Raw genomic sequence first — 13289 nt, forward strand, 5'->3', positions numbered from 1 at the left:
TGACTTTTGCGGACCTACTGTACGTTAGTTCTAAGTAGATTAAGTGAATTTATCTTACGGTGGTAGTGTAATTGAATTACTTACTGCTGTATATTATCGGACGGTAGTGGGAAAGTGCGTCGCTCGCCATGCACCTACATTATATCTTTATACCTATAGGCTAGCGATTTAGCGTGAAATATTAGCGCGTTAGATGCCATGAACGTCCGTCAGATAAACAAAAGTACCTCGTACAGGTACCCGCCCGTTTACCCTTACGCCTGACAATAGTTTTCACTCACTGCACGGCTTGTGTCGCCGAGTTCGATATCATCATCTGTTAATTATCTGGTACTTGTAGAGCTTCCATAGCCCTAACACAGTCATTCGTATCATCCATGTTCGTGGTATACTCAGTCCATCTTCCATGCTCGATACAGCACATTAGTTTTCCCGAAAATCGCCGCCTGAAGGCCTACGACAACACAAGTACGGGTGGATGCACAAAAATACCGTCTGCTCATTCCCTTAACTCACGTCTTCGTGCTCCTCGTCTGCCGGGTCGTCCGTACTGGCCGTTCTATTGGGTCTGTCTGTTGCTCAGGAGTCACGGTTTTCTTTACCGCGGTCTTCTTCCTTTGCAGCTCTTTTCCAGCAGCCGTATGCTTCTTTCTCGTCCGTGGTGGGAATGTGGCCCCTTTTGCTACCGTCTGACCCCCGTTTACCTCCTTGTGGACATGGATTTCATCGTCAGGTCCTCTCTCTGGAACTTTAATGTCGATCTTCTCTTCTCGCTCTTCGTCGACTTCGTCGTTCTTTTCTTCCTGCTGATCCTGGTGTTTGTCAAGGCTTCGCTTCGTCCTCTTAATCGGTCTTCGAGTCGCCGGGCTAGCACTGCGCCAATCTGCGTCTTCCATCTCCACATCCCCGTTCTCGGCATCCGACTCTAAATATGACACCACGTGGGAAGCCCGGTTGCTCTTCCGTGAAGGCAATGTAGGACTGCTGGCGGATTCGGAAGTTTCAGAGCTTCTGCGCTTTGGTTGAGATGTCTTGCGGATGGCGGGAGTGCTTTTCTTCAGTCTCTTCGCCGCCTTCTGTGGGCCTTGCTCGCCATCCTCCCCATCGTTAAGTCTCGCCGCGTCGCTCTTTCGCTTCCTCTCGCCAGTCAGTGCCCGCTTAATTGGTTGGACGGTATTTTTCAACTCCCTGATATAGATCCGCATCATCTTCTCCAATCCGACGGCGACATCCTCCGGTAGATAATTCCTCTCGGCAATTTCCTGCGCTGCTTCGTGACTAGGATGCGCTTTGAACAAATTCCGGGGAAGACTGACTTTGCCGGGCCAGGTCTGCAGGAGGTTGACACCCTTTGCATGCGCTGGCATGATGTCTGCGTAAGTTCGGATGGCCGCTTGAGATAGATCGCTAAGGATATACAACCGCTCACTTGCATCATCCGTACCCACGATACCGTCCCTGGCGCTCTTGACGCGTTGCGCAATGTGGAAAATCAACGAGAGATTGTCTTCCGTGGCCACAGTGTAAAGGTAGAAGATGATATATTTGGCGAAATCCAGCAACTCTCCGTCATAGTCGTCGCTGTCCTTGCTCGGGAAATCCGCATGATGGGCTAGTACACTGAGCAGACGTGCAAATGTCGACTCCATTACATTTTGATACACTTTCTTTTCTGCTGAACCTGCTTGAAGCTGCTGCCTGGCAAAGAATTGCACACGCGCTCGAATCCAGGTAACCGTGGACGTCCGCAGCTCCACGTCTGGCTCAAAAGCGAGAAGGAAGAAGGCGGTGAACCACCGATGAGCCAAGCGGTTGAGACCCAGATACTTCTTCAATGTGTTGACAAACCCAGCCCGTACCGGATTTGGAGGTTGGACTGTGATCATCACAATGGAAATGAACGTCTGAGGGGCAATGAAGTCTTCGAATTTTCTCCTGTGGCTGCAGAGCTTCAGTATCAGATGTGCAGCGCTGAGCCTGAGTCGGTTCTTCTGTGCGAGGGGCGTATCTTTCGAAGGCGTTATTTCTCCTTCATTCGTAATTAAAGCGATGAGATACGTAAATGTTTTTTGGACCACTGGCGAACTCAGGGTTTCGTCCTGGGCCCGACAGCGATTAACGAGGATCTTCAAGGCCAATTCTTTGGCCCTTGTCTCATCATCTGGCCTCTCATCCCAGGCGCCATCAGGATCATCCTCCTTACGAGGCGACTGGTTCTTTAGCAAGATTTCTGAGAGGGCAAGTTTCTCAACCACAGTCCAATCGAAATCTGCCGCGGAGGTTGTGAGGAGACAGACCTGCGCGATCGCTGCCAAGCGGGCAAGGAAATGAGGACCGCCAGACCCAATACCTGCCAGCGCCTTTGACAGCACGTCTTTCCCACACATTTCCTTTTCATCCGCCACCAGCATGATGATGGACACGGCATGTTTTGCTGCCCTTGGGGACTTCGAGAACAAGGCGAACTGTGCTAACGCGGTCAGGAACTTGCCCTCCTTGGGCAGTTCCGACGGGTATTTTCGAGCAAATGCCGCACACGCCTTGAGGGTGTCAGGGGCGCCATCTTTCTCGGGTGTCGTAGCTGACGGCGCCTCATCCTCCAGCTCCGTGCACAGTGCCTGGATGTGGTGCTTGAGCACTTCCGGGTTCCGAGCAGAGATCTCTTTTAAAACCTCGTGAGCCACCTCACCCAGGCCGCTCTCATCGGTCCGCGATAAAGCCATAATCGTGGGAACATGGCTTCGATTATAGACAAGCAAAGCACACCGGTGCAAGAGCGGTTGAATCGTATCAACAAGTGATTGTAGGCCGCCCTGGCTTTCCCGGATGCGTTTGATGAGCTCCTTGATAGCCTTGGTAACTGTGCGATAATCGTGCTCAGGACCAGTGGCGAACCGTATCAACTGATACCAACGGCGGTTGTGTTGCTTCGCAAATCTCCAGAGATCAGCAGAAACCACAGCTGGTTCAGGGAAGCTTTTAGAGAGTTGCTCGATCATGCGGGTGAGACGCCGCTCAAGCGCTGTCTGTGATGATTCGTCTTCCAGCACGCCTCCATTGTACTCCTCACAGGTCGCCAGGAATACCCTCATACCTTTGCTCATTTGAACCTGTCGATTCTGAAGGCTGAAAAATACCGCTCGTGGTCGGACGTCCAAGCTTTGGACGAGTGTTAGAATGCGACGGGCTCTGACGGCATCGGGATCGAACTGCGAACCTTCTTGTGAGTCACTCTCTTTGTCTGGGCCCCGTTGTCTGTGACTCTCTGCACCTGTGCGTGGCAGGTGGAATTTTGACGGCGGAAAAGAGAGCGGCAACAGGCTTTCATACAGAACTTTGTCAATCAAGGCGTGAACATGGGGCTCGTTGGTGAAATAAGCGCCGAATATCCGGTTGGGGATATCTCCAATAGTGCTCTTGACGACCTCGTTGCCTGACTCAATGTCGCTCGAGGCGACACCCCAAATCCGGCCCAGCAGTTCAACCGCTGCCTCTCTGACGTGATGCTTTCGGTCGGTAACACGTTCAGCCAACGAAGAAAACACAGACAGGCGTTCCGCCAGACCGCCATCTGCACCCAGAATGTTGATCATACTCGTATAGGCAAAGGTCGCCATGGACCGAATGGCCGCCAGGCGAACATGTTCTTCTGAATCGCGAAGCATCTGAGCAAAGCCGGCAAGCAAGTCCTCCAGTTCCTGCTGGTTCAATCCGATGCCCCCAGCGGACGTGCACAAGATTCGAGCAGCGGCGATAGCCCATGTTTCGCGAACGGCAAATGACTTATCGTTCCGACGCCCGAGGAAGGACTGATATGCCGCAGCGTGGACAGCCATGAATGGCTTGGGGGAGGCTGGAGTTAGGAGGGGGTTTTGTACTTGCACAGGGACCTCTTCTTGACGGTCTATAGAGGGCAAGGGATAAGCTGCGGGATCGAGGGGTCTCGATGGAGGGAGCCCAGCAATGCCTATCCCGGCAGTAATGTCTCCGATGGTTTCAGTCGCCAGTCGACGGAGAGTGGGCGAGTCCGCCGAGAATTCGGCCTCAATCTGAGGAATAACATTTAGGAGGACATCAGGGCACGCACGCCACAACTCTCGGAGTAAACGATGGGCTTTTCGCAAATCTGCTAGACCCTCTCTTTCTTCGCCGTCGCCAGCGGCATCCGAAGCAGTCCGTTTGTGGGAAGGCTGAGGAACATCTGGCGCACTGGTCGCCTCAACAATCACCGTCCCAAAATATTGGGTGATTTGGACAGTCATCTTCTCGGGACAGGTGGTACAGAGGGACTTGGCCATGTTGTATGCTGGAGGGTAATCCTTGAGCAGCAGCGTCGCCTGCTTGGTGTCCTCGAGATCCCTTTTTTTGCCTTTGGTTCCATTTTCCTGGATGTTGCGAGCGTCCACGCGCATGAACTGGGAAATGATAATATCTGTCACCTCCGGAGGAAGGTCAATCTCATCAACCACTGCAGCCAGCAGGTTCTTTAAATGGTATTCCACACTCTTTGATACCTCCACTCCCGAGGCTGTACTTCCAGAGCCGGCGACCACATCGAACGCCGTGGTGAAGAGAGACGTGATCAAGCTTTCATGGTTCGGAATGTCGGTGACCAACAAAATGCTTTGCGACTCGGCCAGGGAGGCGAGGATGTACACATGTTGCGCGTTGTACTCATTGGTTGGGTCTGCAAGGGCCGGCAGAATCGAGTTGATGATGACCGTGAAAATGTCCTACAGCCCTTGTCAACTGTGATGCCTTCGATTATATGTGGCGGGGAAGTGCCTGCTCACCTTCAACTGCGCCTCGACGAACGGCGCATCAGGGGCGCAGATCCTGAGAACATCCACGATGCAGGAGACAGTCCATGCTCTCACACCCTTATCCTTGTGGCCGAGAAGATTGGTATTCGCCAGGTCGAGCGCCAGGGTCGTAAAGGCACGCGAGTCGACTTGGTCGAGATCATAGTTGCGTAGCTGGGCTGCAAGCGTCTGGAGTCGCGCGAGAAGGTCTGCCACGCCCAGTGGGCGGCCAGCGCGCCATGTCAGTGTCTCATTAAACTGAAGGCCAGGTATATTGTATCGACCAGAACCATGTGCAGCCTCTCCGGGGCCGGGCGCATTGGCAGGCCGAAGGGGCATGTTGCAAGGAGGGGTGTCACGAGTCGACCGTCATATTTGGGCCATGGACGATCGAGATACGACTGCTTCGTTTGAGAGGGTCGAGAAGCAAGGAATAGTAGTTTTCGGCGAGGTGTTTTTTGAGCGACAGGTCGATTGTGTTGAGGTAGCTAGTATGTAGGAGGCGGTGATGCACAAGTAGTAGATGAGGAGACGCCGGAAAACGCGTGCGCAGTTACATTTTGTATTGAGCTAGGACGCGTCAAACCACCCACCATTCGACACATTTGCGCCGTTATTGTTGCTTCTGCCTCTCAAGGTCCAGTCCAGTCCTGCCCTGTCTCTGATCACAGCTTGCTTACTCGGCCTCACTCAGCCTTCTATTGTTGAACCCATTGGATGTGGTATTATCTGGAGCTTCTCACAAGCTCGTCCACCATCGCAGGCGCCCTCTCTTCACGAGCTACCAACGCCGCCCTTCGACTCGCCCTCTCCCTTTCTACGACTGAATATCCAAGCCCTCAAACGTCACAATCAGATCGTCCTTCTCCCCATGCGGTGCCGGCTTCGCAGCGTAGACGCCAATCCAAACCTCGGTCTCCTTAGGCACATCACCCCACCACGTCACTTCCCTCAACGGTAACCTCTTCCCGCTCTCACTGACAAGCCACACCCAGAGGCTTCCGTCGCTGGCATTCTCCATCTCAACAATGGCCGTGTGTTCGATGCTCAGCGTCTCGGCGAGCAAAGGCCTGAGACTCCAATCTGCCCACCGGTCCTTTGCCACGGTGCCCACCAGCGGCACATTGTCGAGAAACTCAATACCTGTCTTGACCCAGCGAGTGGTGTCTTTTGTTTTGATGACCAGACACAGTCCGCCTTGATCGTACTTGTCTTTCCAGGGTGCCGCCACTTTCACCTTTGCCGACCTGAATGAGCCGACCGTGCTGGTTTTGTATATGATTGGCGCATTGAACGAGTGCGTTGCAGGTGGCTTGTCCCAGATGTCTGTTGCTGGAGGACAGGTGATCTCAAAGGAACCAGAAAGATCTGGGATCTCATGGTTCAGATGGATTGACTTGAAGTCCGACGCCATGATGTAATTGCCGGTTCGTTATAAGGATCGCAAGACTCTCCCGCGGGCTGTGGTGGTGAGCGTGTGTTCTTCCGTCCGTCAAGCTGATCTTGAGTTCAGGGTTTTTTTGGTCTCTGCCCGGTCTGCGGCTCGACGACGTTTAAAACACCGTTTATCTCAGGATTTTGTGAGCCCTGGAGGGTTCGCTGGATGGAATTGTCCGTTCTCCACGCTGCTACATCGGGTCTCTAATGCGGTACCGAGCCCGCCAGTCACAAGGATAATGCGCCAAATCGGGAGCGGCCCGCCTGTACCAAAAACCATACGGTAAGTGTCTATTTGGCAGAGAGACCAAACCAAGCGTCCTTGATACCCTAGGTACAGGCGGAGAACGGCCGTACGCAAAACTACTCTGAGCTACAGGATCGGCTCCTAATCGGCTCCCCTCAAATACGTACGTCACACGCAGTTCCAAGATAGAGATCGTTTCAATTTCGTCCGGCGACACCTCCCTCCTCATATCTGTCCGATCTCCCGAGGGAGCTCATCCGTTCTTCGGCGCCTCCGCGAAGAGCTTAGCCAGGCGCTCATCCAGCCACCTGACATCCTCCATATTGCCCGGCGGCCCCCCAGCCCAATGTCCCCATATGCTAGGGTAGACATCGAGCTGGCCCACGCCAGGAGACATGTTTTTGACTTCATACTCGGAATCTTCGGGCCTGTGAAGAAGCAGAATGACGTGAGTGATGGGGAGTCAAGTCCTCTAGTCGAGGGCGGTTCAGGGAACACTTACGGGAAATAAAGATCCGTCTTGCTGGGCAGCACCAACGTCTTCGCCTTAATCGCCCTCATGGCCGCCTCGAAGTCTCCATTGTAAGGTTCTTGCTGGCTGACGTCTCCCGCCTGCCAGGTGTACAGCATGACTAACAGGTTCTCGGGATCTTTTGACAAGGCCCACGCCTCCCAGAAGTTGACCATGAAGGCCTCCAGATCCTTGGCACCATAGGCAGATTCGTGAAGCTTTTCGCGATAAAAGGCCTGCGAGAAACCCCAGCCGGCATATCCTCTCCCAAAGGCCTTGAGACCCGCAGCCTTCTCCTGATCGGACCACTGGCGGTTGGACTTGACCGCGACGGTATCCTGGGCATTCTCAACCCGGCCAAAGGTACTCCCCGCAGAACTGAGCCCCTTGCCTGCCAACAGCGCCGACTTGACGCCTTCCAAAAACACTTGGTTGTGGATGGACGTCTTGGCGCTGCCGCAGAAGGGTACCGAGATGTCCACGAAGTCTGGATACTGGGTGGCCCACTGGAACGACTGGGCAGCGCCCATGCTCCAGCCGAGCACGGCTCTCAGGTGCTGGATTCCCAGCTTCTCTGTGAGCAGGCGGTATTGAGCCTTGACGTTATCGTAGAAGGTGACGTCGGGGAAGGGCACCACATCCGAGTTGGACGGGCTGATGGACTGGCCATTGCCGAAGAGGGCGGTGATGATGATGAAGTATTTCTCCGGGTTGAGGGTCTTGTCGGTGCCGATCAGCCACTCATTGTCAGAGATGAGACCCGAGTACCACGACGGGTAGAGCACGGCCGGATTGCTGGACGAGCCGAAGGTCTTGTATGCGATCCATGCCTTGGGGATGGTGGCGCCGCTCTGCAGGGCGAAATCGCCCAGGTCGTACGTCTCGTAGTCTGCCGGCATTGGGTATCCTGGTTAGGGGACTGGGGAGGGTTGCAGTGAGAGGTCAGCGAGAGATTGAAGAATAACGACAAGTTATCAGACGTCTGTCCTCTACTCTACTCGGGCCACACCGTCAAGTAATAGAGTCGTCGAGACCATGTCCGGCTCGTATCAGGAGCACCAACATGCCACGAAACTCTGACCCCGCAAAAGTCGCACATCTCCACTTCTCGACGGGCCTCGTGAGGGATGGGTCGCTTCGCTTTGCTTTGCTTTTCTGCATGCCGTGGAGGGAGGAGGTGATGGTTGATTGGGGGAGATTGGCTGTGGATATCTCCCGCCGCCCGAGAGGAAAGGAGAGTTGAGATTAGAAGTTACATAAACAGCAGAGGAGGGGGAGGAGGAGCAGAGACCAAGAGGCAGGTTGATTCGTTAGCTTGAACGGAGAGTACGAGGTGTTTGTACATATCACAGAGACGCAGACGGGTGTATGTATAATCATGTTCAAGGCTCCTCCTTTCCGATTCTTCTTGCCAGAGAAAAGATATAAGTTATATCAAATCCTGTTATAAATTATCAGCATAAAGGGCTGCAATGAACTGGCGCCGGGGCACATGATTACTATACAAACAGGACAATTTATCTGAGTACCTCGTATCAATAATCATATTAATATTATTAGATGTTCCATTCCCGCCCAACAAAGTCATGACGTAGAGTTAATAGTTCCTCAGTCGACCAAACAACCACGACGACTCCGACTCCGACTCCGACTGTGTGTGTATATATCTTGGCCGCTCTACGGATATAGACACAGTGAAACCGAATATCTATTTACTGGTACCTACCTCGTTCCCTGGTGGATGATCATGCCACACACATCTTGATTCCTTTGGGTCGATTTGTGGCTTATAGCCAGACAGCTCTGGTGCTCCTCGAACAGGTGATTCATCCCAGGTCAATTACAAGCAGCTGCGATTTCTAAGCCTCCATTTTTTAGGGAAACAGCCTGGCACCCGGGGAGCCTAGGAGCCCGACAATTAGGCTTACTCGGTGCTTACTCTCACTTCATTTCGGATAAGGGAGGGGAGAGTACACACACTCACACAGAAACGACCACCAACAGCATCAAGAATAAAACCAACTCGACTCTGCCTCAGCCCGCCTTTTACTTCCCCCGCAGAACTCATTCCCTTCATTCATTTCGTCTTGATATCGGCAACCTCCCTGCCGTGCCAACATGTCCGCCGCCGCCGCCCCGTCCAACCCGCAGGAAGCACAGGAGAAGCACGACGCCGAGGCCAGCGTGAAGCGCAACCCGCACGGCGACTTTGCCCAAGTGCAGGCCTCGCGCCCGGACTGGGACGAGTCGCACACGTTCCGATACACCAAGACGCGGAATCCCGAGTGGACGTACGGGTCGGGAGCAGCAGACACCACCACCGCCACCACCACCACCAATACCACAGCCAACGAGACGACGCAGAAGCAACACATCAGCATCGATCCCTATGCGCCCGGCCGCCAGCCCGTGCAGAACTACAAACTCCTCATCAGTGGCATCATCCCGCGGCCCGTGGGGTTCCTGTCGACGCGGTCGGCCGACGGGTCGTCGACGAACCTGGCGCCCTTTTCGTACACGCAACTATTCAACCACGACCCGCCCATCTTCTGCGTCGGGTTCGCCGGCGGCTTCGACAACGCCAAGGACTCGCTGCGCAACCTGCTGGACAGCCGCGAGTGCGTCATCAACATCATCTCCGAGGACTTCGTCGAGGCCGCCAACGCCTGCGCCATCGACCTGCCCTACGGCGTGTCCGAGTGGGGCGTGTCGGGCCTGACTCCGGCCCCCTGTGACGTGGTCCAATGCTCCCGCGTGCAGGAGAGCGTCTTCAGCGTCGAGGGCAAGTTGGTGTCAACGCAGGAGTTCGCGTCGCGGTCGCTGCAGACGCCGGGCAAAAAGACCGGCGTGCTGGCAATCATCGAGGGCGTGCGCTTCTGGGTCCGCGAGGACGCCATCAACGAGGACCGCACGCTGATCGACCCGGCCGTGCTGCGGCCCGTGGCCAGACTGGGGGGCATCACGTACGCCAGGGTGGTGGATGGGTTTGAGCTGACGAGGCCGGTCTTCGAGGACGAGAGGAAGCAAGGAAAGCTGGATGAAGCGCTGCTCCGGGCAAAAGTCGACGGACAGTAAGGACGCAGTGTTTAGAAAACCGACAGACAGATAGACGGGCAAACCAACCTGAGGAAAATCAGGGCGTAGGTACAGGAGGTAGAAATGATGAGCATAGATAGATGGGTGGAAGGAACCAACAAACCCGGCGTCTCATATACTGATTGAGGCTTAGACGAAGAATTAGAAGCGAGCGGATACACATACGCATACCTAGACGCAGCGGACGAGAAATGGCGCAATGATTAACACCATGCCTGTAAATGAATGTATTGCGCAGGTATTCGACCCTGCTGCGATATGAAAACGACCCCCGTCATACATGATGATCCCCGTTTGTCCATCCTCATGTCCTATATCCCACATCCCACATCCCACATCCCCCTTTCCGCCCTGCAGCTATCGGCGTGCATCCGTCTATCTCTTCGTTGAAAGCTGGTTTTCTTAACGCAAGTAGTCAGGTGGGTAGGTGGGCTGGATTCCCCAAAGCTGGGAATGATGGTTAATCGATCCGTCAAGTCGCGTTGTTGATCCGGGGAAGGGGCCAAAAAAAGTTATAGACAAGCCTGTTGTTGTGTGTTGTGGTGAAGGCTGAACACCGTGTGCTGCAAGAGACCGAACTGGACTGGACAAGATTCTCCCCGCTCGCCCTGCCTTCCTCGCAATCTTCCTTTCTTTTACTTCATCTAGACCCAACAACGACGGCGCCAAGGGAGGAGAGCTCGGGGCTGTGACGCCTTTCTCCCCAAGAAGCGTCGCGTCGCGTCACCCTCGTTTCAGCGGACTCGTCTCTTCCTAACGCCGTCCGTTCAAACAGCTCTTTAGTACTTAAAAGAACTTGCCCTTGACTTCGACTTGACTCCTCACAACTCCGTCCTCGTCAGCATAGACCTCTCTCTCAGAGTCGCCCGTGGGAGAGCTGACTCTCCCAGTGTAGAAGCTGGCCGTCGGCGCCGCGGGCTTATCCAGCGCATCGAACTTGGTGCCTCGAATCTTCGCGGTGCACCACTGGACAGCGAGCCTCAATCCAAACGCACCCAGTGCCCACAGAAGTCCACCCACAGGGGCAGCCACAAACGCCCCAAAGGCTGACCAATCGTCCCCGTAGAGGCCGTCTTCCAGCAACAGAAGAGCCCCTGCGGCGCTGGCATCACCCTTGTAAAACACAAGGCCGAACAGGAAGACAGTCAATATACCGCCCAGGCCTCCGACGACGACTTCAAACCCGCGCCAAGCGTAGCATCGGTCACTGAGACCGATGACCAAAACAGGAATCGACGACGCGGAGATGAGGTCGGAGATCAAGTAGATCTGTAACACGGAGGGAGACTTCAATGCCACAACCACCACTGGGACAATGATCAACACAACGGTCGCTCGGAGAATCCATAGGTTCAACCTGTTGCGAAAGATGTCGTTGGATCCTGTGCTGACCATGGCCGACTGAAAGCTGTCGAATGCGGCGGTGGACAGGGCAATCGTCATGACAAGCACGATCCCCACGACCCAAGCGGGAAGCTGTTCCAGGAGCAGGAAGAAGGCGATCGACGACTGTTGAGGCGGATCGCCCAATGCGCCAGACCACCCTGCCAAAAGCCCAGACACGCCGCAAAGTGTCAAGATGATGGCGACAGCCACGGTCGCAATGCTAACCCCAACCCAGAGATCTTTATCCGTCTTCGCTGCAAACGTCCTCATCCAAAATCCTGAAATGAAGAAATCGTTCGTGAGGATCGCCACGGGCAGGATATATACCAATTGCCAGCCGAGCAAGCTTGCGTTCAGGTATCCGCTCTTCTCAATCAAATCGTGTTGAACATGGGTTTCCACGCCGACAGTGATGCACCCAATGATCAGAAGACCTACCACCATGACACCTTGGATGTTGTCCGTGATGAAAGAGACTTTGAAGCCGCCTAGCGAAGTGTAGATTGTGGTCACGGCGCATTCCACTATGACGACCGGGAGGCCATTGAGCCCCGTGAGTGCATTGATGATTTGTTGGAGAGCAGAAAGCTCGGCGACCATGTAGAGGAAAAGGGTGATGAGCCTGGTTTGCGTTAGACGCGGAGAGAACGAGTGAGAAGAGGAGGAAGTTCGTACGTCAGAGCAGAGAGGTATAAGGCAGCAATAGCTCCATATCGCTGGCGTGTCCACTCCGTGAGTACAAACCCCTCGGGACATTTTCTCCTGATAATGGGGCCCAGATAGGCAAAGACAAGAAGTGGTAGGGCCGAGGCGAGACTGTAGACCACAAGGCCCTGGACACCCGCGATGGTGGAGATCTGGGGGTATGAAAATAAGATACCTGAACCCAAAGCTGTTTTGGCGAGAATAGAGGACTTGATCAGTACGGCTGGTCTTCAGGAAGAGGGGAAGGGGGTCAAGGTTAGGAAGAAGCTGGCAGCACGTTTCCCACGCAAGCATTAACTTGATCGAGTTTTGACGGTACAATCTCAGCATTGTGTCATCAGCATTTCGCGACCCCTTCATCTCTGGCTGCTTGAATAGACAGCCAGGTGGATGACGGGCGAGGGAAACGATCAGATACAAGCGCCCGTAGTGCTGCGCATTGGCCCTTGAGCCTTTGGCGTCGGAAAGAAGCCAACTCCACGCCTGCACCTGTTTGATAAAGACAATCAGAGTAGGAGAGCAGAGCAGGATTCTTCTGTCGGCCAAGAGCAACAAGAGCCAATGGCGTTGATGCAAGCATACGAACCTCAGATGGAGAGCTTTGCTCAGCATACCAAGAAGTCAAAGTATTGTATCGATCAAATGAGGTCCTGTACCACCTCGCCCATTGCTGGTTGCGCTCTGGTAGTCGACGGTGCCTGACCCTCGTGCTGCTGCCGCTTCAGGCTGTTGCTGCTCTTCGAGCACACTCACCCGACGCGATGAAGTTGAAAGCCAAAGGTATGCCTGGAAATGTATTAGCTACTGACTCTTTCTTGTCGGGCGGGTTACTTGAAGGTTGGCCGAATGGAGTTATGTTTTGTACCCTTCTGTGTTCGCAAGGTAGCGAGATACTCGCCCTTTGTCTGGTGCCGCAGCGTCCATGCGACGAAGAGGCCGAAGACACTAGTTGGGTACATCGTTAGTCGTCCTTCTCATGCTCTTGCTGCTAGAGCTCTGGGTAATGGGATGCGCACAGGAAAGCGGCGTAAGTGGTGTAGATGATGGCGTTGGACGCCGGTTGAGATGGTTGACCCATTGTGATTGTAGACTTTTGCCTAGTCGA

The 13289-nt window shown here is 54.2% G+C and overlaps 5 protein-coding genes across 5 annotated transcripts; 1 reads left to right on the forward strand and 4 right to left on the reverse strand.

The window, feature by feature from the left end:
- Positions 1–512: 512 nt before the first annotated feature.
- AYL99_00114 (hypothetical protein) lies at positions 513–5141 on the reverse strand (the record flags this gene model as incomplete). Its single annotated transcript, XM_018831630.1, has 2 exons — positions 513–4733; positions 4794–5141. The coding sequence occupies 2 exons, from the start codon at positions 5139–5141 to the stop codon at positions 513–515; spliced, it is 4569 nt and encodes a 1522-aa protein (XP_018697509.1).
- A 478-nt stretch (positions 5142–5619) lies between these two features.
- AYL99_00115 (hypothetical protein) lies at positions 5620–6216 on the reverse strand (the record flags this gene model as incomplete). Its single annotated transcript, XM_018831631.1, has 1 exon — positions 5620–6216. The coding sequence occupies one exon, from the start codon at positions 6214–6216 to the stop codon at positions 5620–5622; it is 597 nt and encodes a 198-aa protein (XP_018697510.1).
- A 523-nt stretch (positions 6217–6739) lies between these two features.
- Positions 6740–7896, reverse strand: AYL99_00116 (hypothetical protein; the record flags this gene model as incomplete). The annotated part of the gene is made up of 2 exons (XM_018831632.1): positions 6740–6914; positions 6989–7896. The coding sequence occupies 2 exons, from the start codon at positions 7894–7896 to the stop codon at positions 6740–6742; spliced, it is 1083 nt and encodes a 360-aa protein (XP_018697511.1).
- A 1219-nt stretch (positions 7897–9115) lies between these two features.
- On the forward strand, positions 9116–10072 carry AYL99_00117 (hypothetical protein; the record flags this gene model as incomplete). Its single annotated transcript, XM_018831633.1, has 1 exon — positions 9116–10072. One exon carries the CDS (start codon positions 9116–9118, stop codon positions 10070–10072), a length of 957 nt encoding a protein of 318 aa, XP_018697512.1.
- Positions 10073–10879: 807 nt separating this feature from the next.
- Positions 10880–13262, reverse strand: AYL99_00118 (hypothetical protein; the record flags this gene model as incomplete). The annotated part of the gene is made up of 5 exons (XM_018831634.1): positions 10880–12101; positions 12155–12407; positions 12938–12970; positions 13050–13129; positions 13201–13262. The coding sequence occupies 5 exons, from the start codon at positions 13260–13262 to the stop codon at positions 10880–10882; spliced, it is 1650 nt and encodes a 549-aa protein (XP_018697513.1).
- Between the last annotated feature and the right edge of the window lie 27 nt (positions 13263–13289).

Source organism: Fonsecaea erecta (assembly GCF_001651985.1).
Source record: "Fonsecaea erecta strain CBS 125763 chromosome Unknown Scaff1, whole genome shotgun sequence".
NCBI classification, from domain to species: Eukaryota; Fungi; Ascomycota; class Eurotiomycetes; order Chaetothyriales; family Herpotrichiellaceae; genus Fonsecaea; species Fonsecaea erecta.